The sequence below is a fragment of the Geotrypetes seraphini genome, chromosome 15 (assembly GCF_902459505.1).
Source record: "Geotrypetes seraphini chromosome 15, aGeoSer1.1, whole genome shotgun sequence".
In the NCBI taxonomy this organism is placed as follows: Eukaryota; Metazoa; Chordata; class Amphibia; order Gymnophiona; family Dermophiidae; genus Geotrypetes; species Geotrypetes seraphini.
In genome coordinates, this window is record NC_047098.1 from 31,451,779 (window position 1) to 31,479,039 (window position 27,261).

The 27,261-nt window shown below is 40.7% G+C and overlaps 1 protein-coding gene across 3 annotated transcripts in view; it reads right to left on the bottom strand.

Annotated features, from left to right (window-relative positions):
• Positions 1 to 27,261, bottom strand: part of SPAG5 (sperm associated antigen 5) — a 90,092-nt gene that overhangs the window by 29,317 nt on the left and 33,514 nt on the right. For 2 of the 3 annotated variants that reach the window (XM_033922937.1, XM_033922938.1), the window contains exons 8-16: positions 23,763 to 23,897; positions 17,578 to 17,697; positions 17,325 to 17,417; positions 17,120 to 17,233; positions 13,159 to 13,231; positions 8,401 to 8,521; positions 5,058 to 5,223; positions 4,725 to 4,858; positions 390 to 558 (exon numbers count right to left, since the gene is read on the bottom strand). In XM_033922937.1, the coding sequence (XP_033778828.1) occupies positions 390 to 558; positions 4,725 to 4,858; positions 5,058 to 5,223; positions 8,401 to 8,521; positions 13,159 to 13,231; positions 17,120 to 17,233; positions 17,325 to 17,417; positions 17,578 to 17,697; positions 23,763 to 23,897 (1,125 nt within the window). The remainder of the gene's footprint in view (positions 1 to 389; positions 559 to 4,724; positions 4,859 to 5,057; positions 5,224 to 8,400; positions 8,522 to 13,158; positions 13,232 to 17,119; positions 17,234 to 17,324; positions 17,418 to 17,577; positions 17,698 to 23,762; positions 23,898 to 27,261) is intronic. The other variant, XM_033922939.1, reaches the window with a different exon arrangement.

Below are 27,261 nucleotides of genomic sequence, written 5' to 3' on the forward strand. Positions count from 1 at the left end.
TGTGAAGATTGGGATGCAATAGGTGAGTATTCCACTACCTTCTCAGCCCTTGCCCGCCGCTGATCCTCACAGGCCTGCTCTTTGGCTTTCCTTCCACCAGAGTGAAAGACCAAGAGCAGGCTTGAATCAGTGAGTCTGTTTCCCCCCCCCCCCCCAACAAATCGATTCAGCCAAACTAAATCAGTGAATTGAATCAAATCATAAATCGGGCAGCACTAGTAGACAGCAAAAGAATGGTTACGTCATACTGACACTGCCATACGATCCCTCCCCCTTCAATCTATTCCACAGCGAAAAAGGTGTTTTGTTTTCTTTTGTGAAAGAGGGATGGTGGGTATGGCTGCATTCCTCTTGTTGTGAGTAGAATAATTTTACTGGGTCTGTCTTACCTCCTCAAGAAGGGCTGCTTTCAAAGAACCAGAGAGGTCCAGCAACTTCTCTTTCATTCGGGTAATTTGCCCAAAAGAATCTGAGATTTCTTTCCCCATCTTCAGTAGCATGTCACGGGCCTCAGCTTTAGTGGTGTCCAGCTCCTCTTCTAGGGTTTCTTTATCTCTCCTTCAAGAAATAAACACAAGGAAAAAAGCAGGGCTGTTGGATGATTAAAATTTTTTATTGTGATTAAGCTCATAGTTATGGATTTATCTTTTTGTTTCGTTGTTCATATCAGGAAGGGACTTGTCATTCGACATGTTTTGCTGAAAGGCTGTATCAAGAAAAGTCCCCCCTTATCACATTTTTAGCTCTTGGAGCTTCTAATAAGTGATTCAATTATTGAATACAGCACTTTAACAAAAGAAGCACTTTTTTGCAAAAAAGCACTTTATAGAAAAAGCACTTATACAAAAGTAAAAAAATACATTATGTTAGAGATTTCTATTCCACCATTGCTTTGCGGTTCGAGGCGGATTACAAAAGAATTTAAAAAAATGTTTTACAGGAAGATATCTGGTAATTTCTAGAGGAGATAAAGAGTAGATGAGGTTGCTTTGGGGGATCAGGAAGGTATTGGGAAGTGGGAAGAAACAAGTGGTATTACGTCGTTTGCAGGAATTTCTTGAAAAGTAGAGTCTTTAATGAGGAGGCCAATGCTGAAAGTACTGTAGCCATTAAAAACACTTGGCTAATACTATCACTTCTGAGGACCTTGCTCCAATGAATTATTATTTATATTATACTATTGTGGCTTGAATAATTGATTTAAATATAGTATCAATACGTTTGGCTGCATGATAGCACTGCCCTGTTTATCAGTAGCATAGAATATTGCTACTCCTTGGGTTTTGGCCAGGTACTAGTGACCTGGATTGGTCACCATGAGAACAGGCTACTGGGCTTGATGGACCATTGGTCTGATCCAGTAAGGCTATTCTTATGTTCTTAATAAAAATAAATCTTTGTGTTAGAGTTAATAATTTCCTTTCTTTGTATGACGTATATCTTTATCCTTTACTGTTCTGAAAGAATTGTAATTTGGAAAAAATTTATTAGAAAGGACAAAGATCTTATTTCTTTTAAAAAACAATTAAAGACTTTTTTATTCAAGGACGCATTTACCGATTAATTAGTTAGTCTTTTGATTTTTCTTCCTTCTTACCCCCATCCTTTTGTTTTTTCCATTACATGTTTTTCACTTCTTTCTGAGCAAAATTTGTAACTTTTCCCTCCTTCCCTCTTAGTCATGTTTGTCATAAAACTAAAAGTACAGTGTTTTCTTTAAATTGCAGGTTATTATTGTTTTATGTGCTTTTAACGAGATATATGTTTTTTATTTAAACTTGTTTCTTTTATATAAGCTGTTAACAATTTGTTATATGTTTTTTAACTTTTTAATAATTAGACAGTTAGTCTTCCCTTAATTTGTTTTAACTGTACATCGCTTAGAATTTCTTATATAGGCGATTAATCAAATAAACATGAACTTGAACTTGAATAAAAAAAAAAGAAAGAAGAAAATTTTTTTAAAAAATGTATTGCAACATGCCACTCTACCCTCAATCTTCCCCAATTCTTATATTTTTCCTTCAGTGGACCCAGCATCTCATCTCATACTGTACCTCTGACCCCACCCCCTCGGTGGTTCAGCCTCTCACTCTATATCTTCCCTCTTCCCCCTCCAGCTATTTTCTAAACTTGCCTGGGTTGCGGGTAGCATCTGCAATGCAAGCAGGCTTCCTCTGTCAGCACGGAAAGCATTACTGCAGCCAAGTCCTGCTTCCTCTTATGAACTTCCTGTTTCCCATAAGAGCGGGATATGGCAGCAGATTATTGCGATTAAAATTTTTAATTGCACAGAAATTTAATGCATTAATTAAATTAACAATGCAATTAATCCACAGTCCTAGAAAAAAAGCCTTAAAAACATTTGATGTCATAATCATCAGTTCTAGAATTCCTCCAGAATTTAGTGTTGATTCCCAAGGTGCTATTGGAGTGGAAGGCTAATACTGCATATACATAAAAATTATGTGATATGGAACAATTGAAGAATATCTACATCAAGCCCCACCATTTTAAACCTATTTTATGAGTCTATATATGCAAAAACTGCAGCAGAATTTCTCTTAACATTCTATATTAAAATCACTGGTAATTTTGCATTAAATGTTATTTTGAAAAAAATAAAATAAAATTATTTGACATATTTCAGATCACACGCTACCAAAAAAGCTAACTTTGATGTTGCCTGCATTAACATTGAGCGGGCAAACATGGTGATATGGTCACCTTAATGAGATGCAAAAATCCTTTTGCCTCCTATGACAAACTTCAATGCACCCAAAATCCTGAAAGGACAGCATCCAAGGGGAAAGCTTGATTTGAACTTATATATTTATTTGCTACAAGAACTAAACATTTAAGATAACTGTGATATGACAATTTGTATTGTAGGTCTATTCCAGAACTCTTAGAATCAACAGGCTTAAGATCCCATACAAAACTAGCAGCCTTGCCAAAGGAAAAATTAAGTCTTATCCAACAAAGGGTCCAAGTCCTCATCAGGCTAAAACGTTTCTATAAATAAAAACCCTCATTCCATGAGACCCACAGCCGCTTGGATAAAGACAGAAGGGACTGGGCAGGAGCCGATACCAAGGGGGGCCGAACGGGGTTAGATGTGGAAGGCAAAAGCCGTCCCGAAAAACCAGAGACCCTCAGCCACCTGTAAGTAAGCCTTGTACATGGCTAAAACAAAATCAGGGGACAGGAGACATATTGAAAACCTGTTCCTGTCTCTGTAAGACAGGAGGAAGGTCACCTGAGGCCCCAGGTAAAATGGCGGAGCTTCCTGCCCCAAACTGGTGAAAAACATGCCGAAAAATACTCATCTGATGCTTGTAGTGGCAAAGAGGCCTAAATAGACCCAGCCACTAAAGCTGGCAAGCCAGCAGTAGCAGTAAGGGAATCCCCAGCACTATTGGTGGTGAGGGAAACCTTATTTCCCTGACCGTCAGTGGCTAGGGAAATCCCTGTGTGGGCGGTAGGGGAAGCCCGGGCTTCTACACTGCCTGCAGTCAATGAGTGGTGCACGCGCGAAGGGAACCTTGCTTGCAGGCACCCAAAGCTAATGAAGATTCCCATTCACAGTGGATGGTGAACTTCATGCACACACCAGCTGCATCAACCGTGCGCCTGGAGCAAAATAAGCACTTTTTAAGTTTCTTTAAAGTGCTCTTTGCAAAAACCACTACAAGAGAGAAACAAAATGCCAGTTAGCAATAAAAAAACAAATTAAAGGTAATTTAAGGCTTCCCTTCAGACCAGCACTGCCTCAGGATTTGTTTTTTTCAATACAACTTTAATTTAAATTGAACAGACCCCTTTGATTCTCAAAGGTATATGACTTGCCTGAATATTGGTGGAAGGCTTACAGCTGAAGCACTTCCAATGTTAAAATTTTGGGGAGGTGGAGAAAATGGGGGGAGGGACTCAACCAGTCGAGTGTGGCAACCCTGAGATTGGACACCCCTCCAAAAGGGTCCCACAAGCTCAATCCGGCACCACAATCAAGGACAAGAAGGTTACTAAACAAATCCAACAGTCTTACACTAAACCAGGGAAAGACTGCCCAGGCTTACCACTTCCACCTGCTGGAGACTGAGAACAGACTGATTGTACTTGGGACTGCACAGCCCACTTATACTACAGCCAAGTCAGTATATCATTCTCTATCTGCTGGCAGAAGAACGTAAACCCATCCATCTCTGTGCCGGTCTGGAGGGACAATAAAGAATTAGGTCTTACTTGAGTCTTTTCATTCCAAGCCAGAAGTTCATCCTGCTCAGATTCAATCTGCTGTGTTTTATTTTGTTGAGAAGTTCTCTTCTGATGGTGAATGCAGTCGCATTTTCAATTTGTTGAACTCAGATTAACTTGTGTGCAGTTAACCAGTTGTTCAGAGCCTTCTGGCTGGGGATGGGGGGGGGGGGAAAGAGAGTATCTGTTTTTGAGGTTTTGTTTTCATTCAGGATTATACTAGAGCTTTGAGGACTGTATAGAACCCTATATAAGGTGGTGTGAACAAGCCAGTTGCTCTTGCTCTCCCACCTACTCATAAAGGAGCATGAACTCATGCATTTGGACTGTTCTGGAAATGGTGAAAGAAATTGTGCTTCTGATTTCTGTTAGTCATCATGTGGCAGGATATACTGTAGTTTTAACACATGTAGTTATGCTTTTATCTTGATCCTCCCATACCAGAGTCATGGAAGATGTTTTCTTACCGTAAGAGTTGGATGGTATCCTTCTGTTCTTCACACTGTAGCTTGCTTTCCCATAGGAGAGAGAGGCTGGATTTCAGCTGTTTTTCAATTTCTATCAACTGTTCTCTGCACACATAATTCTCTTCCTCAACAAGCTGAGACAGATCCAGAAAGAAATGAATTTACTAGTAGTGAAACAATGTTTTATTAAGAAAACTGTTCTCAGAGATGAGTGCATATCAAGTTTTATTTACTTGCTGACAGATGAATTTATTATCCCAGCAAGAAGCCATCTTTTTTTCCCCTCCATGCTATCACAGGTCAGGGTCCTAGAAGATTCCCCATACTTTTTACCTCTCCGTTTTTGGCACTGGCATCAAGTTGTATCTGCAGCTCATCTATCTGCTCCTTACACATCTTCAGTTCTCCTTGGAAAGAGCTTTGTTGTTCCTCTAGTTTACAAATTTGCTTTTGTAGCTCATGCTTCTGTTGTTGGGCCTCAGACAGCATCTGCTTCAATCTACATGGATATGATGATTATATTGTAAGATGTATTTAATGGTTTGTAAATTTTTTGATATCGTATTATCTTTTGTTTTAACTCACTTGGAACTTTGTGGTTAAGCAGGATATAAATATGGAAGTTAAATTACTGGTACATTAATGAAAGACCATGGAAATAAACATGCAAACTAATAAGAGTATTGATTCTATCCTCTTTCTATTTCATTCCTAACACAAAGAGCTTTGCTTCTTTAAAGCCATGAAATGAAGTCAATAGGCAGAAGAAACCGATTATACAAATACTCAGGGAACAAGTTTAGAAGAATTTGCAGATTTTAAGTTTCTGAACATCCTTCAAAAATCGAACAATAATGAGACTTTTATCCAACCTCTTACTGAGTGTGATCCTCAGCCACAGTTTCGATGAGAGGAAATGTTGTATCTACCGTATTTTCGCGGATATAACGCGCGCGTTATACGCGTTTTTACCTACCGCGCATACCCCTCGCGCGTTATATGCCTGAGCGCGGTATACAAAAGTTTTTAAACATAGTTCCCACCCCGCCCGACGCCCGATTCACCCCCTCAGCAGGACCGCTCGCACCCCCACCCCGAACGACCGCTCGCACGCGCTCCCACCCGCACCCGCATCCACGATCGGAGCAAGAGGGAGCCCAAGCCCTCTTGCCCGGCCGACTCCCCGACGTCCGATACATCCCCCCCCGGCAGGACCACTCGCACCCCCACCCCGAAGGACCGCCGACTTCCCGACAATATCGGGCCAGAAGGGAGCCCAAACCCTCCTGGCCACGGCGACCCCCTAACCCCACCCCGCACTACATTACGGGCAGGAGGGATATTATTTTCATGTGGTATATATTAGTTGTATATGAATTTGGGAGGGGGGTGGGGGTTAAATCTTCTTGGTGTATGATATTGAAAATTTTTCAAGTGATGTTGTATTATATTTGGTTGATATTTACTGTACACTTGATGTAAGTTTAAAAATGAATAAAGAAATTAAAAAAAAAGAAAGAAGGATAAAATCATCAAGATGGATGACATCGCCATGATCCTGCCAGTTCACATATGCTCTTCTATTGCCCAAAAAGGCTTAGGCAGCTTTCTGAGCAAGTGCTTATGTGCTTCATGTTGCTCCTTCCCCTTCAATCTGTTGTATAACTGAAGGATTATATGGATGATTTATAATGCTGTCTATGAAAACCCCCTGTTTTTTCTATGGACAAATACAATATATTCAGCTGAGGGTGCAAGGTTGGGCAGTATTCAGCACTAAACTCTGTAGCAGGGTTAGGACGGCGGAGGAGTGTGAAGACCTACAAAGGGACCTGAACAAACTGGAGGAGTGGGCAAATAAATGGCAGATGAACTTCAATATAGAGAAATGCAAGGTCATGCATATAGGGAAAAAGAACTCAATGTTCAGCTACAAAATGGGGGGATTAGTACTAGGGGAAAGTAACCTTGAAAAAGACTTGGGTGTGCTGGTGGACACAACAATGAAATCAACGGCACAATGCGCAGCAGCCTCAAAGAAAGCAAACAGAATGTTGGGCATTATTAAGAAGGGTATTACAACCAGAACAAAGGAAGTCATCATGCCGCTGTATCGTGCGATGGTGCGCCCGCATCTGGAGTACTATGTCCAATATTGGTCACCATACCTTAAGAAGGACATGGCGATACTTGAGAGGGTTCAGATAAGAGCGACGAAAATGATAAAAGGTATGGAAAACCTTTCATACGCAGACAGGTTAGAAAGGCTGGGGCTCTTCTCCCTGGAAAAGCAGAGACTCAGAGGAGACATGATAGAGACTTACAAGATCATAAAGGGCATAGAGAAGGTGGAGAGGGGCAGATTCTTCTACCTATCGGGAACCACAAGAACAAGGGGGCACTCGGAGAAATTGAAAGGGGACAGGTTTAGAACCAATGCTAGGAAATTCTTTTTCACTCAGAGGGTGGTGGGCACATGGAATGCGCTTCCGGAGGCTGTGATAGGACAGAGTACATTACGGGGTTTCAAAGAAGGATTGGATAAATTCCTGATGGATGCGGGGATTGAGGGATACAGATAGAGGTATAGATAGGATTATGTAAGGGTATAGACAGAGGGATAAAGGGGATTGAAGGGTTTTAGGCGAAGGATCACCTTACAGGTCATGGACCTGATGGGCCGCCGCGGGAGCGGACTGCTGGGCACGATGGACCTATGTTCTGACCCAGCAGAGGCAACTTCTTATGTTCTTATGTTGATATGAATTTCTTGCAACCGAGATGCTGCAGCTGTGGACTGCAGTGTATCATCCAGGTAAGAGATGATGTTGGCAGGGAAAATGAATGAATTCAGAACGTCTTTGGCACACCAAGGCAGAGCAGCTCCCTTTTAAAGCTACTGGGTTTGCACTGAAGTAGAGGTTGACCACATTTCAGTTTGGGCTTCAGCTGCACTGCTGAAACTAGCTCAAAATTCTTTGTCTGCCTGGTTTCAGTTTCAGCTGAAAGCAGTAGCGTAGTGAGGGCGAGAAGCGCCTGGGGCAGTGGCGCCCCACGCCCTCATCTCCCCTGCCTTGCGCACCCCACCCTTTCCCTTCCCCCTAGTTGAAGTTGTTGCTCACAGCGGTCAACCACATGCTCCTCGTGACTCCATCGGCTCTCCCTCTGATGTCACTTCCTATGTGTGGCATTCGGAAGTGATGTCAGCAGGAGAGCCTATGGACACTGCCTCGAGGTTCTCCTTCAGTGGCCGTGCATTCAAGGGCCGGATTCTTGTCAGTATAGGTCGGGATGACCTCTTCTCAGGTGTGGTGCACCCTTGTTGTATAACTTGTGGATTATTACCAAAAACATATATTTTTTTTTATATAGAGAAGGTACGTGTTAAAAAACAATCAGCTCCGAGTGCCAAATATGCTAGGTATCATTAGGAAGACCCTATCTGAACTAGTGCAGTTATGATGAACATCCAATTGTTCATGGAGAACTTACATTACTACAGTAGCACTGTTCCATGACCCACTGAAATGCAGGACAGAGAGAGCTGGAGTTATTACAATTTTGTTTACATCTAGACATTATGGTCCATACACCCTGTAATTAATTGTTCACACACTAGTGATGGTCTGCTATGTGGATTCAAGCGCAAGCAACACATGAAAAGCTATTTTCTTACCGTTCCTTCTCCTCAGCTTGTTCTTGCTCCAGAGATTTGATGAGTTCATCTCTCACATGCTTCTCATTTCTTGCTCTCACCTGGTTGCTCTCTGCCAAGTTTTTCATCAAAGAGGCAACTTCTGTAGAGAACCAAATGCGGATGTTAAAGATCAGCACAGCAGTGCTAACACCACTACCATTGAGTTCAGCATGGTGCAGTGATTATGTCTTCAGAATCTTTGCTTGCTTTAATTTTATTTTTTTTTTAATATTCTTTATTCATTTTTTCATCTAACAAGTGCAACAAATATTAACAGTTAAACTTATACAATATCACTTGAGTATCTATTCTTAGTAACTTCACAATTAAAAATAAAAATAAATCCCTCCCTCTCAACCCTATTCTTACACATGCGATTACATATATATATTGTTCTTTATTAATCCAACCCATCAATTTATAATTAAACTTCCTCCCACCCCCCTTCCCTATACAATTATATCAGCTTAGGAAAAATGATTATTCATTTATTACAATATTCTATTAATGGTCTCCAAACCTCCTGAAATTTATTAAAATTTCCTTTCTGCAACGCTAACATTCTTTCCATCTTATACATATGACACAATGAATTCCACCAAAAACTGTAATTTAATCTATTCCAGTTTTTCCAATTAAACGTAATCTGCTGAATGGCAACTCCTGTCATAATAAGTAATAATTTATTATTATTTGCAGAAATTTGACTTTTTTTCCTCATTGACATTCCAAATAAAATAGTATCATAGGATAGAGCCACAGGATTTTCTAACAAACAATTTATTTGGCCTCAAATCGATCTCCAAAAAGCCAAAATGAATGGACAGTAGAATAATAAATGATCTAAAGTCCCTGCTTGCTTTAATTTAATAATTGAGAGTTTATTATCTGTGCAGGCAGGGCTTACACTTGGAATGACTGACAAAGTGGGAGTTCTTTAGATGAGATTCAGGATTTATTTCCCCCCCAAACAGTAATTTTTTTTGTTTAATTTATAACGCCAATAAACTATAATCATCCGGCACATAGTTTTTACAACTAAGAATATCTTCAACAGTTCAAATTTTCCCCATATTTCTGTCCTTCACTTCCATTTTCCTTTGCCTTAATTGTTGTCTACTATGGCCATAGATTATTCCAGCTCGAAGTGTAAATAAATATAAGCCTCCACATTTCCATAACAATACTCCCCAGTTGCCCTTCCCTTCCCACAGTATGGAATAGGCATCACTTTTTGTTCAAATATGTCAACACCCCACCGCTCTTCAAATCTCCCATATGTATCTCCCCTTATAGCTGTTAATTTCTCTATCAGTACCATTTTCCTCAGTCTTTGTATCCACAGTTCTATGGATGGTGTTTTCACCAAAAGTCCAGCTAACAAGACACTCTTCCATCTTGCCTGGCTGGAAGTCCTTAGTGTGCAATAGGGAAAACAAGCAAAGCTTTTTCTTGAAAAAGCAAAGTTGCTTACCTGTAACAGGTAGGGTACCATATTTGTGAAGCCAAAAAAGAGGACACATGGCTCCGCCCCTCGCCTAGGCAGTTGTCTGCTTTGTGCAGTCAGGGTGGTAGCAAACTATAATTGCATTCCATGCGACTTGCCCTCTATGGCGCCCCATCCTTTCTTGTGTTGCACCCATGATAAATCAGACTTTCAGTTGTGAGTCTATAAAATACCGAGTGGAGTGGACCAACCCTTGAGTTGATAACCATGTGAAAACAACATTAAACAGTCCTCCAGCTGTAAATGATCTGAAGCATCAGGGGCAATTGAAAACACCAACCAAACACTAAAATAGTAGGCTCTGTGGGCTTTATTTCAAAGCCTAGCCAGTGAAACTAGCTTTCTTTCCTGACCATAGGCAGATTCAGTACCTCTCCCTCCCAACTTTTTAAAGCATTCAGCAAATGGTCACATATAACAAACAGCCCCAGGGGTCTCAGTAACACATGCAGAGCACAAGTTACGGATTGTCAAACACCCCCCCCCCACCCCATTAAAAAAAAAATTCTCTACTTATCTTAAATCCATAGCATCCATTCCATTTGGAGTTTATTTCTTGAGGACCTGGCAGCTAATTAAAAACATACATAGTAGATGACGGCAGATAAAGACCCGAATGGACCATCTAGTCTGCCCAACCTGATTCAATTTAAAATTTTTTCTTCTTAGCTATTTCTGGGCAAGAATCCAAAGCTCTAGCTCTAGTTCTTGGATTCCAACTGCCAAAATCTCCATCAAAACCTACTCCAGCCCATCTACACCCTCCCAGCCATTGAAGCCCTCTCCAGCCCATCCTCCCCAAATGGCCATATACAGACACAGACCGTGCAAGTCTGCCCAGTACTGGCCTTAGTTCAATATTTAATGTTATTTTCTGATTCTAGATCTAGATCATAGCCTTTTATTTCTCTCTTTCCCAGGGAACAGGCAATTGGGAGGAACTTCCTGATACAGTCTCCTTTCGGTTGCCCCTAATCTTAGGAAAGAGAACATTATTTTATTTTGTCCCAACTTCAAGTTAACTTAGGCAGAAGAACACTGGTGCACCTGCACTGTATGTGCAGCAAATCCCTCCTGGATCCCAGCTGGCCTCTTCAATCTTTCCTCCTCTTCCCGGGCCTTGGTGGCTGCTGGCTACATACAATGCAAAAGATCGGAGGAGAAATGTGGCTTTTTTTGCTTGTTGCACAGCACGCACCAGAAGATAAGATGACCAGTGTGACCTGAGCTGCTGATCTCTACTGGTGCATGCTGTGCATCTGCGATAACCATCGGTACTGACTGACGCATCGGGTCTGGAACTCCGAGTCCAACCGTCAGTGGCATACCTAGCATATTTAACACCCGGGGGCAATCATTTTTAAACACCCCCCAGTTGAGTGATAAGGGCAGAAGCTGGTTTGGTAGGGATGAAGAGCATTCATTTTTTCCAATTGGTTAAATACAATTGGAGAATTGGTTAAATACAATTTTTTTCTGTCAGCTTGGCTATAAAAGGAAGATTAACTATTGGACGGTAATTAGTACAGTCTGCAGTTGATGAATTTAGTTGTTTGACTTTTGGAAATACTATTGCATATTTTCAAAGGTTGAGCAACAAGCCAGAAGAGAGACTGTTGGTGATAATCCTGTGACCTCTAGATAACGAAGAAGCACTCTTCCCACGTCTAACTGTAGGTTGGAAGATACTTCTTAGGTTCTGTAAGTTGGAAGACAGCTAAACGGACCTCCTAATTAACATGAAATGCTGAAACCACCTTCGGAAGAAAAAAAGAAACAGTGTGGAGAGAAATTCTAGTCTTCAAAATTCTAAGGAAAGGCTCTCTACAAGAAAGAGCCTGGAACAACGAGACTAATCGCACCAAGGTCACTGCTACCATAAAAACTGCCTTTAGTGTCAAATCCAAAATGGACGCCTCTTCCAGAGGCTCGAACGGAGCCTTGGAGAGACCTTTCAGAACTACTTTAAAGTCCCACAAAGGGAATAGTGGCTTGATCGGTAGTCTAATGCAGAGAGCACCTTTCAGAAATCTGGTGATGTTTGGGTGAGATGCTAGCATAGGTCTATAGCCCCGAGCTCTGAAACAAGACAGCCCAGTGACTGGGACCCGAAGTAAAGCCATGGAGAGACTCTTGTCAAAGTCCACTTGGAGAAAAGCCAAGACCACCGAAACTGGAGCTGAAAACGGCTCCACGCGTTCTTGGGCACACCAGTGCTGGAAAATCCTCCACACCTTACGTAGGCAAAAACTGTAGTTGACTTCTTAGACTTGAGAAGGGTGGCAATGACCACATCTGACTATCCCTTATGCTTGAATGCCTTGTGTTCAATAGCCATGCCATGAGAGCAAAACGATCCAGACCCTGGATGCGGAGACCGTGGCCTGTTCGAAAATACATCAGATCTGCATACCACGGCCTGCGAGGCCAATCTGGAGCCATGAAAATGACTCTTCCCTGATGAGCTGTGATTCGATGAACAACTCAGCCTATTATGGACTAGGGAGGAAAGACGAACAACAGGATGTCATGAGGACCCGGCTGGACTAGAACGTCTAGCCCATTGCTGCTGGGTTCGAATCTTCAGCTGAAGAATCGGACTGCCTTTTTGTTTTTTGACACCACTATGAGGTCGAATTGGGGATGACCCCAGCGCTGACAATGGAGTGAAATGCTGCCCACGACAGCATCCACTTGCCCGGATCCAAGGTTTGTCTGCTGAGGAAGTCAGCCTGAACATTGTCCACACCTGAAGATGTCGCTCTGCGCAGTGGAAGAGCAGGTGGGCTTCCAGACATAGAGATGCACCCTTGGTGCCACCCTGTCACAGCCTGAGTGATTTAGTTAATAAGTGTACCGCCACTGGAGCTCTGTCCTTAGGTGTCCATTCACCCCAGTGACATTACTTCCTTTCCACAAACAGTAATTTTAATATGTTACACAAATTAAACTATCCTCATAAGAAGAATGCCCATTCTTTCTTTTTTTAACATTCTAAGACTTCTGCCACCTAAGTGCAGAGAAATCATGTTTAGCATAAAATTAAAGACCTATTAGTCTCATAGCCCTCTTGACAAATCTTATGTAAGATAATATTTGCATAAGAAACACTTCATTTTTAAGACATTAACCTACGTAACTGATTACAGTTTCAGATCACTTGCTCTGGATGATGGCAGAGACTGACTAAAAAGATATCATACTAGAATGAGTTATGAGCATGTACATACCTGCTGCCAGTCGTGCTCTTTCCAATGTGATCTGCTCATTCTGAGTATTACACTTTTCTAGCTCAGCATACATCTAAGAACCAAAACCACAAATTAATGTCATGCCAGGAAAGACGGACTAGCAGAACTCAAGCTTGAATTGCTTCATAAGTAAAAGGGCTCTGGTAGATCTTAAGAAACAATACAGATTTTGCCACAGCTTTCAACAGTACATGCACCCACCTGGAATACAAAACACTGCCAGATGTGTGGGAAGCTTATACACTTTGCATAAAGCAAAGTTACTCACCTGTAACAGGTGTTCTCCAAGGGCAGAAGGCCAATTGTTCTCATGTGGGTGCTGCCTAACATATATTGCTTTAAGAAAGTTCTAGAAGCTTCCCATCACTGCTTTGCTCTTAGGGATCTTGCCAGGTACTTGTGACCTGGATTGGCCACTGTTGGAAATTTGAACCTGGGCTTGACTGATCTTTGGTCTGTCCCAGTATGACAACTCTTATGTTTTTATATGCAGGTGCCTTCTAGTCCAACATACGAGTGCAGGTCCATCAGTTAAATGACATAGCTGAAGAAGACAACTCTTAGGAAGTGGGAGGGTATGCAAGAATACTTGGTCTGTTATCCTCAGAGAATACCTGCTATACGTAATTTCACTTTCTCTGAGGACAAATAGGCGAGTTGTATTCTCACATGTGGGAATTCCTAGCTACCAGGCTCACAGCAAACAATGCTAGGAAATAAGAACTTGAAATGGCAAGACCTTGATGTTAACCTGAAACTATATATACACTAGTTGTGAAAGTTCAGCCTAGAACAGAACAAACCCAAGCTTAGGAGGGTAGAGTTGGATTCTAGACACCAAACAAATTCTGAAAGACTGTCCAAACTGGTTGTCACGTCGAGTATCCTGCTCAAAACAAAAGTGCGATATGGACTGAAGACCACATCACAGCCTTGCAAATCTCCAAGATGGAGGCTAATCTCAAGTGGGCTACCGATACAGCCATGGCTCTGATATTATGACTTGTAACATGATCCCCAAGAGTCAGCCCAGCCTGGGCATAAGTAAAGGAGATGCACTCTGCCACACAACTGGAAATTGTGGTTTGCTGATGACTACCTACATTCTGTTCAGATCAAAACAAACAAAAGAGCTGAGTGGATTGTCCATAGCTTTAGTCTGCTCCAGATAGAAGGCCAAGGCTCACTTGCAATCCAAGGTATGCAGTATGCTTTTGCCAGGATGGACATGAGGTATGGGGACAAATGTTGACAGAATTGACTGGTTAAGATGGAACTCAGGGTGCATGTGTAGAACTACTCTGTTGTGATAAAACTTTGTGTAAGGTGCATCAGTTACTAGGGCCTGAAACTCACTGACTCAGGGCTAGATTCTCAAAACATCACATTAAAAAACAATGGGCTGCTGTTGCAGCTGTTATTGTAGCAATTTCAAAAAAGTGAGTCATTCTCCAAAAAACACGCATGCAAATGCGGTTGACAGAGAGTGGCGAAGGTTTGCTAAATTTGCATGTGTCAATCATTGGTGATAGCGATCGGCAAATGTGCAGAATGCACAAAAAAACCCAACCCCAAATCGAAGATCAGCAGGAGAGATGCCCACTCCCTTCTGCCCCAAGCAATGCCTCCACCCCCCAACATACCCCGGCAGCAGGAGAGAGGCCCACTCCCTCCTGCTGCCAAGCAACACACCCGACACCCCTCCCTTGGCAGTGAGAGATGCCCACTCCCTCCTGCCGCCAAGCAACCCCCCACCCGATCTCCCTCTGGCCAGCAGGACCACCTCTTCAAAATGGCAGCCTTCCCTTCCCCGATGCATCCTGGGATGCGTTGGGGAGGAGCCTAAGGCTCTGATTGGCCCAGGTTGTTTAAGGCCCCTCCTATGGGCATCCATTTGTGAGGTTGCATTACCCTACTCAGTCTGTCCGCCAAGCTGTTCTACTTGCCAGCCAGGAACATGGCCCACAAAACCATCTCATGAAGGATGAGCCACTGCCATATTCCCACCACTTCCTGACTCAAAGGTTAGGATACTATACCCCCTTGCTTATTCACTTAGGGACTGATTCTGTATAGGGTGTCTACATTAGGTGCTGCTAGGTATCCTAATCAAGAATGCCTAGTGACACCATCATAGGTACCCCTGGTCAAATATATCCTGTACTTCAATTGCTTCCTGGCCAATTGGCAAAGCTCTGCAGTGTGCTCTTGAGGTAGAGGTTCCACAAGACTGAGTGTACTGCGTGCCAGAGACTTCAAATAACTGCTCAAATAGAACTGATAGGTCTGGATGCAGGCAATAAGCATTAAGGCCTGATAAAAATTCCTCCCAAATGAGTCCAAGCCTCTCTACCTGGGGGAGCCAAGGCATGTGTCGTGGAACTTTTGGCTCATTTTGAGGGCCAAGGAACGGTGAGGCAATTGCGTCCTTTCGAATCCAGGAGCCTTTTAGATACGATATTGTGTATCTATCTTCTTTGGCATGATCTGCACTGAAAGGGGAGATTTCCAGTTCTTCATCAGTGCATCCTTTAAAATAGGATGTAATGTAATGCACCCCTTCCCTTGGGAGGAGATTCAGAGCCCAAGTGTACCGCCAAGTGAGCTGCTCCTCTTTCTCCAACTTAAATGGTTTAGCAGAATCCATCTCCTTAAAACTGGGGGGGAAGACAGAAGAGGGGCCACAGAGAGACAGTCAGGGAGGAACTGGAGGGGGAGAGGGAAAGGGGGCTGCTTTCTAGCACCCGTTAATGTGACGGGCTTAAACACTAGTTGATTACATATTCTAATGATCAGACACCTTAGACACCTTTTTATTACATAAGAATATATTCAGGGGGGATGGGGATGTATGCTATATGTTTTAATTAGTTTATTTCTAATGGATGGGATGGGGGGTTCTTTTATATGCTTTTGGCAATAATAATTGAGAATGTCAAGTGATTTGTATGAATTATTTGATTGAATATTGTACACTTGTTGAAAGATATGAACACGAATAAAGATTAAAAAAAAAAAAAAAAAAAAGAGAACAAGAATAAGCTAGTGGTTAGGCCTTAGGTACCCAATGCACCAATTGTATGGGTTTGTGGATAGAGATCACTTGATTACACTGGACACACCTTTAGAAACCACTGGGGGGGTCTTAAACATCAAGAAAGGAATCATAACTAAATTAAACTTGATTTTGAGACTAAAAAGAGGCTAGACTCAAACTGAGGCTGGTGCTCAGGCCTAAGCATGCTTAAAGAACCACAAAACAAAAAAATAAATCTTGAAGGGTAAAACCTGCATGGGAAAGTACTTAAAAAAAAAGAGGAAAAAACATGCCAAGGGGAAACCATAAAGATGCAGCCACCCAGCACCCATGGAGCCATCAGTTCCATGGAAGAGATTGATTGATCTGCATGCACTGATCAGGCAAGAGGACACTCACATGTATGTTGTGGGACACTGCTAGAACTTTCTTAAAGCAATACATGCTAGGCAGTATCTGTATTAGGCTCCATCAGATGACATCACCCATATATGAAACTACAACTGGCATGCTTGTCATCGGAGAACAGTTTTCATCATCATAATAATAAATAAAAGCAGTATCAGTTTGGTATCAGTGCAGCTGTGCAAATCAGTGGTTTAGAAACAGATAAAAGGTTTCTTGATCCCCTGAGAATGTTAGAGGTGTTTTTGATTTGTCATCAGTTCTAGGGAGCTGGTGATCATGAAGTTTGTAAATTCTACTCTGGAGACACACTTGACTGCAGTGAAAAGAAAAAGTGTGTGTTTGTTTAAAAGGGACAGAAGAAGTACTGACAAGATGGAGCATTCTTTCAGCTTTTCCCACAGAACACTTTACCCAGACAAGCCATCACACAGAACAATCTTCCAGTTATGGTACTTTGCTCACACCCATATACAGAAGGGACAGAGAGCCACATGCCTTTTCTTTTTCTCTTTGCATTGTTGCACTTTTTTCCATAGCTGCCTGCGTCTGTTCGCTCATCTTTTCCATCACAAGGCGATGCTGAGTCAACAGTTTCTTCATCTCCATACACTATGACACAAACAAGGAGCTGTAAGGCCTAATGTCAGATGCTAAGAGCAGTCTGAAGAATCACTTTGTTGTAGTTTTTAGGTAATCTGACCTGTAGCTGTAATTTATCCTGGTTCTCTTCCATATTAGAACAAAGTGATTTACAGTTGTGGGAAAATTCCTTGCACTCCATGTGATAAATGAGCTGGAAGACAAAGAGGTTACCTACTACACCACTCATGAGAAAGATATTTGCTTAAGGTCCACTCTTCCGTCAACTTTTTAACTCTCACCTGCTGTTCTCATGACTATATCAGTCTCCCTCCTCTCTTATCTGCTGATTATAGCCCTCCTTTCTCTCTCACCTGCTCCTTACATGCCTCCTTCAGAGCATCAAATAGATCCTTTTCAGATTCCAAATCCAGTCTCAGCTGATTGATCACAGATGAAGAGTGAATCTTGAGATCTTCTAAGTATCCATTAGCCTGAAAGAGCAAAATATTAGTACAGAAGTCAAATACACCATATTTATGTGAATATACTCTGGGGATTGTTGAAATGTGTCAGGAAGCTTTCCATAGATGAATCAGTATAATATTTTGAGGTTCCAGAACACTGTACATAAAAAAAGCACTAGAAGAAAGTAGCATGGAGAATGATTAAAAGGAAATTTAAATAGATCTGTAAAGGATTTATTCTTCATGCATTAAGTATTTTCCTTTGACTTCTCTTCCAAAGATGTGCTTCAACATGACCTGCTTCAACTAAGAAGAAATTAAATCTTACCTGCTCTTTTTTTTTTCCTTTAGTCCCATCGGTCCAGTCCAGAATTTGTGGTTGTTGAATCCATTGACCATCAGGTAGAGAAGACTGCAGCACAATTCTGTTTTCTAAGGACCTTGTACAGCTCCAGCAATTCAGTATAACGATAGAGCATAAACACACTCAGATTTAAATCCAGCAATTTTTTACCTTTCTCCGCCCTAATGTACTTCCCTTTTATGTACCTTTTCTCGATAAATATTGTAGTTCTCCCCCCTTTCCTATTGTACCTCCATGGTTTTAATAGTTAAGCACGTTAAAAAATTGTCTGTCTTTTGTACCTCTGTAAATGTTTTAATTATTATTGTACAACGCTTAGTATCTTAGGATAAGTGTTTAATCAAATACACGAATAAACTTGAAAACTTGAATAGGCATACTTTCTTCCTTCTAATATCTTTGACTACAAAGAAACATTAATGTTTGGACATAGTGGTCAACAAGAAGAACTTGAACTTGAGTGTAGAAGACGATCCCATGATGAAACTTTAAAAAATGCAGCTGAAATATCGAAGGAAAGTTGGGTATCTGGACTGGTCTGGTAGGACTAAAGGCAAGAAAATCAGCAGGTAAAATCTAATTTCTCCTTCCTTAGCATTCCCCAGACTAGTCCAGAACTTGTGGGATGTCATAAAGCAGTTTTCAAGATGGGTGAGAAATATCTGCTGCTGGCCCCAGTAACTTGACAATACAAGGAAAGCATCCTCCCTTATCAAAATATCCAGTCTGCAATGTTTAGAAAATGAATGGAAAGACCAAGTAACTGCTCTACAAATATGTTGTGATTTATGAGACAGATTTCCTTTTCTATTTATTGAAAAGAATCTCAAAATGCTCCAGTACCAGAGGGAATCGACTTGCTCTCATTGATGTTGATAATTAATCTATCACAAAGACTGAAGAATCTGAAATACCCTGGGTACTTTCTTGGAGGAATGAGGCTCTGATTAGCCAAATCATTCAGATAAAGATATATTCTGATCTCACTATGCAAGCATGCTGCTACCACTACTATGACTTTCAAGAATGTTCTAGGAAATGGCATGGATGGGACACCATAGTTGAGCAACTATTTGTCTTTCCCTTTGAGGGAATGTGTGTCTTTACTGTTTAATAATGGAGTTCCTTTCTGTTTCCAAATATAATTTTTTATTGTCGATTCGCCAAGACTTGTAATGCAATTAGGTAGTTTATAAAATTTTAATAAATGATAAAGAATTGAAACGGAAAATGTTGCGTCAAGATCCTCCGAGGCCAAATTGGAGTGTGGAAGTAAGCCTTCCTGAGATCAAGGTACATCAGAAACTCTTTCAGTTGGATTGACACAATGTCAGATAATAAGGTTTCCATTCTAAAATGAGAAATCCGCAGATAGACCAAAAGGAACCATCCTTTTTGGGTAGTATGAAGTACCTTGAATATCTTCCCTGACCCTGCTAGGCCTTGGGAACTAGAATCACTGCCCCCAAATTCATGAGGGAGGAGACAGCAGACTGAACCACTCTATGCACATCAATGTGTCTGAAAGGAATTCCATTAAAAAAAATCTGTAATTAGTTAGTAAAACTCTAATTTGTATCCTTTTCTAAAATGTCAAGGACTCATTGGTTGGACGTTATCCTTGAGGAAACTAGACACATGTCCTCCAATTCTGAAACTCAAAGAATGTAGGTTGACCCCAGTCATTGGTTGGCCCAAGTGGCATTTGCTGATCTAGAGGCCCGAGAAGCTGCTTTCCTATCCCCTCAAAAGGAAGGTTGTTGAGTTTGGAAGTGCTATAGATCGTGCTTGGCTTTCTGGAATTTTGACTTGTTGGACAAAGACCTAGAAGAGGACTATTTTCTGGAGGTCTCTATATCTTTATCATCATTAGAAGTCATCAACTCGTATTTGAGTCCTAGGAACTTGATGATTACAGATCTAAAAAGAAATCAGTTTTGTGCTAGTCCAGTAAGATCCTCCAGAGTCATCTCTATGGTTGTTTTCAACATGTCCAGCCATCTTATTGCAGGTCACCCTTTTTACCTGGTTCCTTCAATCTTCCCAAACATAATGTCCTTTTCCTATGATCTTTCTCTTCTGACAGTGTGACCAAAATATGACAGTTGTAACATCATCATTTGGGCTTTGAGTGACATAGCTGGTTTGATCTCTTCCAGAATTAATTTGTTAGTTCTTCTGGTAGTCCACAGTATGCCAGCACCAAAACTCAAGTGAGTCAATCTTCTTTTTGTTTTGTTTCCAGCTTTCATATCCATAATTGACCACTGAGAAAATGAGTGCATGGACAAGTCTTATATTGGTTTGGAGTGTTATTTCCTTGTCTCTGAATACTTTGTCAAGAGCATTCATTGAAGAGCAACCAAGTGTTATTCTGCTGAGTATCTCTTCCTGCTAGTTGTTTCTTTGTTTATGAAACAGTCCAGACTGAAATCCTTTACAACTTCTAGTCTATCGCCTTCAAGTTCAAAATCGTCATCATTTTCTGTGTTCATGATCTTCTCATGTTGACTTTCGGCTTTGATTTTCTCAGTAGATACAGCATGTATTCTTTGCTGCTGATGATGAGTGTTGAATCATCTGCATAGTGCAGGTTGTTTATATTTCAGTCAACAACTTTGAAACCAACACTCTCTTCTTCTAAATTTGCTTTTCTGAAGATGGCTTTGCCATAAAGGTTGAACAGGTAAGGTGACAAGATGCATTCTTGAATGATGCCATGTTTTATTGGAAACCAGTGTTGCCATATTCTGTTCTCACTGCAGCTTCTTGATTTTCATAGAGGCTCTTTAATAAACTGAGTTATGTGTTTGGATATTCCCATTTGTGCTAGAGTTCTCCATAGTTTATCGTGATCCACAGTCAAAAGCTTTGCTCTAGTCAATGAAGCAAAAGTATAGGGGCTTTTGGAATTCTTTGCTCTTCTCCAATATCATCTATCTAACATTGGAAATAATGTTTCTTATTCTTTGACTTTTTCTGAAACCAGCCTGAATTTCGGGTAGTTCTTGCTCAATGTATGATTGTAGTCTTCGCTGTATTATTTTCACCAATATTTTGTTGGCATGTGGAATTAATGCAATCGTTCTATAGTTGTTACAGTCCTTGGCGTCACCTTTCTTTGATATATGTATGAACAGTGATCTTCTCCAATGAGAAAAGAAGACCTAGATACCAACAAAAGTGCATCTATAGACAAGGCAGCAGAATGCACAGACTCAAAGTCATCCAAGTCCAGCAGCTCTTTGCAAAAGAGAGGAAGAGGAGGATCCTGGGAACATTGCCTATGTTTCAACAAATAAACATGGAGTAAGAGTAAAACATAATCAGGGTTAAAACATAGAAGTGGATTCCGAGGTGCCTGACCTCAAAAACAAACTGCTTGCTCAATCTGTGGCAGATGCCAGTGCCATAGCATTTAAGTAAAATTAGTTTCTAAGATAGCTGCCATTCCCATGGTTTCTGCTGCATAAGTGCAAGTCCCTTAGAGATATCTCCAGTGTGCTTCAAGTTTCTCCAAAGGGTCCCTAGATGCCTTTCCTGGCGCTTTCAGGTCATTCCTGATGTGTTGAGACTGTCCAGTATGAGGCACAGTGCCCAATGCAGTGAGCTGGGCTCTATATCCTTGATTTGGATTTATTTATTTCATATAACAGTTTTAGTGGATACGTTTTAGAAATGTTAATTTCTTTGATGCTCTCAAGCTCTGCCATTGACGGATCTGTGAAGTGTGCAGTGCCAGGAGTTGTATTAAGACCTGCACTAAAATATGACTGTTTGCTATCAGGCTGCTTCAGAGACTTCTCTCTCTCTTAAATTTGTTTTATTTTTTATCTTCTTTCATTATTTCTATTTCTTTGATTTTTGATCTTGGAAATGTATTATATGTTGTTATTACTTATTTTTAGTTTATCAGGTACTTTAGCCAGATTGTGAATCTTCGAGACAGATAGGGTAGTTTTTTCTTAAGTACCTTATTTCATTTTAGTTTGATACATTGTAAATCGCTTAGGTCAGTAAAATGCAGGAGCGGTATATCAAATCTTAAATAAATATAAACATATATCGGGAACAGCACTTAGATGACTCTGCCAGGGTTGCCATGAAGAGCACAAATGGTGCCACTGAAGAGCTAACAAGGATGGTGCTAAAGGCACCAGTGAGGCAATGGTGAACAAGGATGTAGACTAGCATGGGAATCCCCTTGAGTACCCCCCCCAAGGCAGATAAACTACAAATTGCTTCCCTGCACTGTGTGGGTTGTTATTTTTTAAATTGCTTTCTAGACTAATAGGAGGAGAACTAAACAGTGTGAGGAGGGAAGGCAGGATACCCAGAACCTCTAGATATATGCCTAAACAACTATCAGGCTTAAAGGTTGCTATAGTCTCTGAACAAAAATGCATTCAGGAACACACCAGTACGAGAAGAAGTAGCAAACAGTTATTATTAACAGGTGGAGAAAAGACCTCAGTGTCACGTTGGATCGAAAAACAAATCCTCCGGACAAAGCAACTTCAAAAATAAAAATTTAAAGATGCAGACACATCCTCGGTCTTAAAAACTCCACATTCTAAATTGTTTCTTTGTTTGAGTAAAAATCTAACATCAATAAGTAGCTTTTCATAACTTTTCACTGCTACAAATTATCTTCTTAGCAAGGAAAACTCAAATCTCAAAACAAAAAAAGTAAATAGAAAATTTATCTGCTGCAAAGATCTTCTTTATATGGTGTGTAAGTAGAATCTAAGGATAGCAGAAGGTCTGAATCAATTCCAAAACATAGAATATTCTCCAGCGGACCCCCATCAGCAAACTTCAGATAGGGCCCCTGTTTCACTGTAATAAGCTTCGTCAGGGGAATAAGCTGCAACAATGAAAAATCATCAGTTGAAAAAAATGTAACTCATTCTCAAAAAATCTAAACAAGAATATAAAATTGCACAATACCTTTAGCTTGAACGTAACGCTCCAAAATTTCTGCCTCCAAAAATGGCCCCTCAGCGTACCAGAAATAGGCTTCAGCAACGTCAAAAAACGTATTGACGTAACAAAACGTGATAACATCAAAAAAACACAAAAATATATATAATTCAAAATCACAAGGAATTGCGTATACAACTTCAGAAAAAACATCTAGAAAAAGGCATTCCATTCTATATATGAATTAAGTCCTCTTAGATCGCAAGTGCCTAAAACAAAAATCCAGCGCTGCTCCTGTTCCTCAGCATGTTCTTGTAATCACCACCATGAACCGGAAGGAGTGGCTGTTCTATAAAATACTGGCTTCAGCCTCGGAACCCTGGGGACTATGGGACAGATGCTCTGACTGATGAGCCACGACAAAGATTGCTATCCCATTTGCTCTACTGGGAGCCAGTTGACCAACTGGAACAGGAGCAGGCCTGACCAGAGAGACCAGGAGCTGCAGAACACCTGCTGGAAACAAATACTGAATTTCTGGAGCTGCATGTGGTCCTTAATATCACAGCATAATTCAGTGTTTTCTATCTCCACCTGCTGGTCAACGGACTCAGCAATCTGCAAATTGTGGACTGGTCTAGGAGATGCAAAGGAAGCTTTCTTTCTCTATAAAAAAATGCATTCAGAACTTTAATTACAGCTGGAACTTTAAAATAGGAAAGCAATAGAGTTATATCCACATTCATAGGCCACTGAGAAGTTCAATACTAGGTAGTTTCCCTATATAATCCCTTATTTATATTACCACTTCCTTAGCTTGGATGGCTTCTTCCAATTGAGATTTCATCTCTTTTTGCTGCTGCAGACAGTCCTGCATCTTCTCATTCATCTTGTGCTGCAGAACTGTTTGCTTTGACAGAAATTCCCTTATTCGGCAGACCTGGAGCATAAATATTTCAGCAATGGGAAGGTAAAGACACAGATCCATAATGGCAATCTGCCCAAGACTAATGATAACACAATAGCAGACTGGCAAGCACATATGTGACCAAGTACAACTCTATGGCAGACATATGACAATGTGAGGCTCTGAGGCAGGTATGTGAAAATGTACAGTTCTCTGTAATAGAACTAACTAACAAATATCCTTAAAAGTTGTACCATTTAAGATTCTCTTCACCAAAATGATCTCCCTACACTGTAAACTATTTTGAATGGACCATCATAAAAGACTTTTCAGTTGCAAAAAGCTGTAGGTGAAAGTTTTTACATTTAAAGTATGTTTTTATGAACACAGGACAGAAATATTTGTTAAGCAATTCAGCCTTGTCTTTATCAGCTTCAACATATTTCTTTACTTCACCTTTGAGTCTCACAATGCCACTTTTGCACTTCTTCCTATCACTAATATATTTTAAAATGTCTTGTCTTCCCATTTTATTGTGTCAGCTATTTTTTCTTCCATTTGCAACTTCCTTTTAAACAATGATTTCTCAGGATGATGCATGACATCATTTTCTCTACTTTAGAAATGCAGATTAAACCTCAAAGAATTTCAGCAGAATTTTTGTTGAATTTGGTTATTTAAAAAAAAAATACAAAACAAAATTTTATTTAGTTTAAGGGTAATTCAAAAAAAACAAACAAACCCAAATACAAGGGGTGGCCATGGGTGCTTCTTTGCCCCCCCCCCCCAATGACAGCAACTCTTTATATGGCCAGATTTGAAGAACAATATATTTATACATCTATGTGGGTTTCAACTATTTTATTTTGGAGGCAGTTTTTGGATATTTATTTGGACTGACAGGGTGGAACGATTGCACAAGGTTTTCCCAATGAATTAATTCTTTGTAAACTCATTTGAAATTTACTGTGCATTATCATTTGCATACTTAGGATATTTTCGAACATCTTATTGCTTCAGGAAGGGGAGGGAGTTCATAGTACTTTGTTTAAAAAAAACCTGTTGCTAGGGATACAAATTACATTTTGGAAGTTTTCACCATTCCATCTTAAAGCAAAATTAGCAGCAAGTCAATTTTTATTGATGCAATGTATTTGTTCTTCTTTGGAGGATTTCAAAGTGCAAACCAGTAAGATGCTTCAACTGTTTATAGTGAGAAGATATCCTGTGGAAGTAGTTCGCAAAGCTTATTTCCGAGCACGATATGCTCAACGATAATTATTATAATAGTACAAGCAACCTATCAAGGTAGGAGGAGAAGTGCACAGATGGATCGGCAAGTAGTTGGAGAACAGAAAGCAGAGGGTTAACATAAGTGGGAAATTTTCGGATTGGGAGAGGGTGACTAGCGGAGTGCCCCAGGGCTCGGTTCTTGGGCCTATCTTGTTCAATATTTTTTATAAATGACCTGGAGGAGGAAACAACTTGCAATATAATAAAGTTTGCAGACGATACAAAACTATGTCGGGCTGTTGACTCTCAAAGGGACTGCGAGGAACTCCAGAAGGATATGTACAAGCTAGAAGCATGGGCAACAAAGTGGCAGATGAATTTTAACATAAACAAATGCAAGGTGATGCATCTAGGAAAAAAAAATAAAGAACACGAGTATAAGATGTTGGGGGTGACATTAGCAAAATGTGAACAAGAAAGGGATTTGGGGGTACTGATTGACAGAACCCTAAAGCCTTCGGCACAATGTGCGGCGGCAGCGAAGAAAGCAAACAGGATGTTGGGCATGATTAAAAAGGGGATCACGAGTAGATCGGAAGATGTAATAATGCCACTTTATAGAGCAATGGTCAGACCGCAATTGGAATACTGTGTCCAACACTGGTCTCCATACCTCAAGAAAGATATAATTCTGCTGGAAAGGGTACAGAGGAGAGCCACGAAACTTGTCAAGGGATTGGAGAATTTGAGCTACAAAGAGCGCCTTAGGAAATTGGGATTGTTTAACCTTGAGCAGAGAAGACTGAGAGGGGATTTAATAGAGACTTTTAAAATAATAAAGGGATTTGATAAAATCGACCAAGAAGAAGCATTGCTGACTTTTTCGGATGTGACACGGACAAGAGGTCACAGACTGAAACTGAGTGGCAGCAGGTTCAGAACGAATGTCAGGAAGTTCTTTTTTACACAGCGCGTGCTGGGAATTTGGAATGCTCTCCCGGAGGATGTTGTGACAGAGATTACTGTTCTGGGATTCAAGCGCAAGTTGGATGCACACCTTCTTGCAAATTGTATCGAGGGCTATGGTATAACTGGGTCTCCAATCAGGAGTACTTAAATGGGCCGCCGCGTGTGCGGATCACCGGACTGGATGGACCTCGGTCTGATCCGGTGAGGGCTTTTCTTATGTTCTTATGTTCTTTTCTGAATTGAGTTCTAAAATTGTGGCATATTTGCATGAACACTGGCAGGTATTACAAGTCTATTATTATATTATATTATGGCATCAGTGGTCAAAAACCTAAACTATCTAAGAAGTTCTCAGAATATATGAAAAGTGCGGTGCCATTTTTTTCCCCAAAGATCAGCGATTGTGCACTGGAATAAGTTTAAATGGAAGTGAGTAAAAGTTTAACTGTTGAGCATACGTGGACTATGTTTTTTGAAAAACCTAATTGGATTAATAATCTTTTTTGCCCTATTAGGTGGCAAAGAGCCACAAAGGATATGACTGTTGTGGGGTTGATTCTTTAAAATCCTTATGCAGCGCCTTTAAAATAGTGCCACAAAACGATGGCAGCGTTGAGTGTATGAAAACAGCGCTGTGGATTCTGATGGAAACATGAATGTGAAAGAAGTTTCCTCTTTACATTATAGATTGTCTGACTGAATGATATTTTTTGAAACTGCTTGCTGGCAATTTTGAAAGGACTGAGCTGTAGGAATGCTAAAAAAATTTAATAAGCTGTTTTGAGAAGTTTTAACTGATAATAATTCAAAGAAGGGATTTAAAAAAATTATGGGCTCCTTTTACTAAGCAGCAAAACAGCATTTTACTGCAGGACAGTGAGCTAAATGCTCCTACGATCACTGAATTCCTATGAGCATCGAAGCACTTAGCTCGCAGGCCCGCAGTAAAATGCGCTTACGCTGCTTAGCAAAACCCAGCGTATATATAAAAAATAATTATTTTATAATTAAATTCATATTGACAGATAGGGAAGAAGGAGGTTTTTATGTCAATTGCATGCAGGGATAAGTGATATGATTATGTATAAGACCCCCCAATAAGAGCATAAGAATAGCATTACTGGGTCAGACCAATGGAACATCAAGCACAGTAGCCCATCCTCACGGTGGCCAATCCAGGTCACCAGTCCATGGC